Below are 1,033 nucleotides of genomic sequence, written 5' to 3'. Positions count from 1 at the left end.
TATATATATATATATATATATATGCATAATGAAGGCGCGTAGCCTATCGGTTAGGCTATTGCTCTCACGATCGATAGGTGCTGGTTTCGATTTCCTGACTGGGCAGCATATTGTGTTCTTGAGCAAAACACTTTATTTCACATTACTCCAGTCCGCCATTCGATCAGTGGGAAATATTGGTCTGCTTGCCTAACCCAAATACCTGTTTTTATATTAAAACTGGTCGGGTGTAGCCTCTCACACCTACCCTTCAATGTCAGTAAAAATAGGTAATGTGAATAATGACAGAGTAATCTGAATGCTAAAGGGTTAAACATCACCAACACATATAATATTAGAATGTATTCTTTTCTTACATATACTAACATTTTGAGCTAAAAAGCCCTTATTCTTTGTTTTAACTTTCTTTTGAAAAGATATCAACGAATGCAAGACATCAAACGGTGGATGTAGTCAATTATGTCAAAATACTGACGGATCTTTCTACTGCTCATGTAGACCTGGGTATCATCTATCATTCGACAGAAAGACATGTGAAGGTATGAACTTTCAGTATTACATTGTGATTGAAGGTATTGAGTTTGCAGAATCGTTAAGGCACCGAGAAAAAAAGGTTTAGCGGCATTTCGTCCGTCTTGATGTTCTCAGCTCACATGCCGCTGGGGTCAACTTTGCCTTTCATCCTTTCGTGATTGATAAAATAACTACCAGCTGAGCACTTGACTTATCCCGTGCCCGAAATTTCAGTCCTTGTGCCTATAGTAGAAAGGATTATTTAATTGTCATTGATTTATTACCCGAGCATCAATTTTACTAGCTGGTAGTACACAACTTTTAGCTCTGTTTATATAAAAGGACACTCAAACACACGCACACAGACATACAAACACACACACACATACACGCACGCACACAAATACATATATGTGTACATATAAATATACATATATAAGCTTATAGATATGTGTTAATATGAATGTGCATACATATATATAACTACACGTACACTAATCACATACACAATCATATGTGT

At 36.4% G+C, this 1,033-nt stretch overlaps 1 protein-coding gene across 1 annotated transcript in view; it reads left to right on the top strand.

Annotated features, from left to right (window-relative positions):
* Positions 1-1,033, top strand: part of LOC106877429 (fibrillin-2) — a 62,196-nt gene that overhangs the window by 42,330 nt on the left and 18,833 nt on the right. The window contains exon 16 of the mRNA XM_052968103.1: positions 417-539. Within this exon, the coding sequence (XP_052824063.1) occupies positions 417-539 (123 nt within the window). The remainder of the gene's footprint in view (positions 1-416; positions 540-1,033) is intronic.

The sequence above is a fragment of the Octopus bimaculoides genome, chromosome 5 (assembly GCF_001194135.2).
Source record: "Octopus bimaculoides isolate UCB-OBI-ISO-001 chromosome 5, ASM119413v2, whole genome shotgun sequence".
NCBI lineage: Eukaryota > Metazoa > Mollusca > Cephalopoda > Octopoda > Octopodidae > Octopus > Octopus bimaculoides.
The sequence above is the reverse complement of the archived record's forward strand: the minus strand, read 5'-3'. Positions and strand labels throughout refer to the sequence as shown.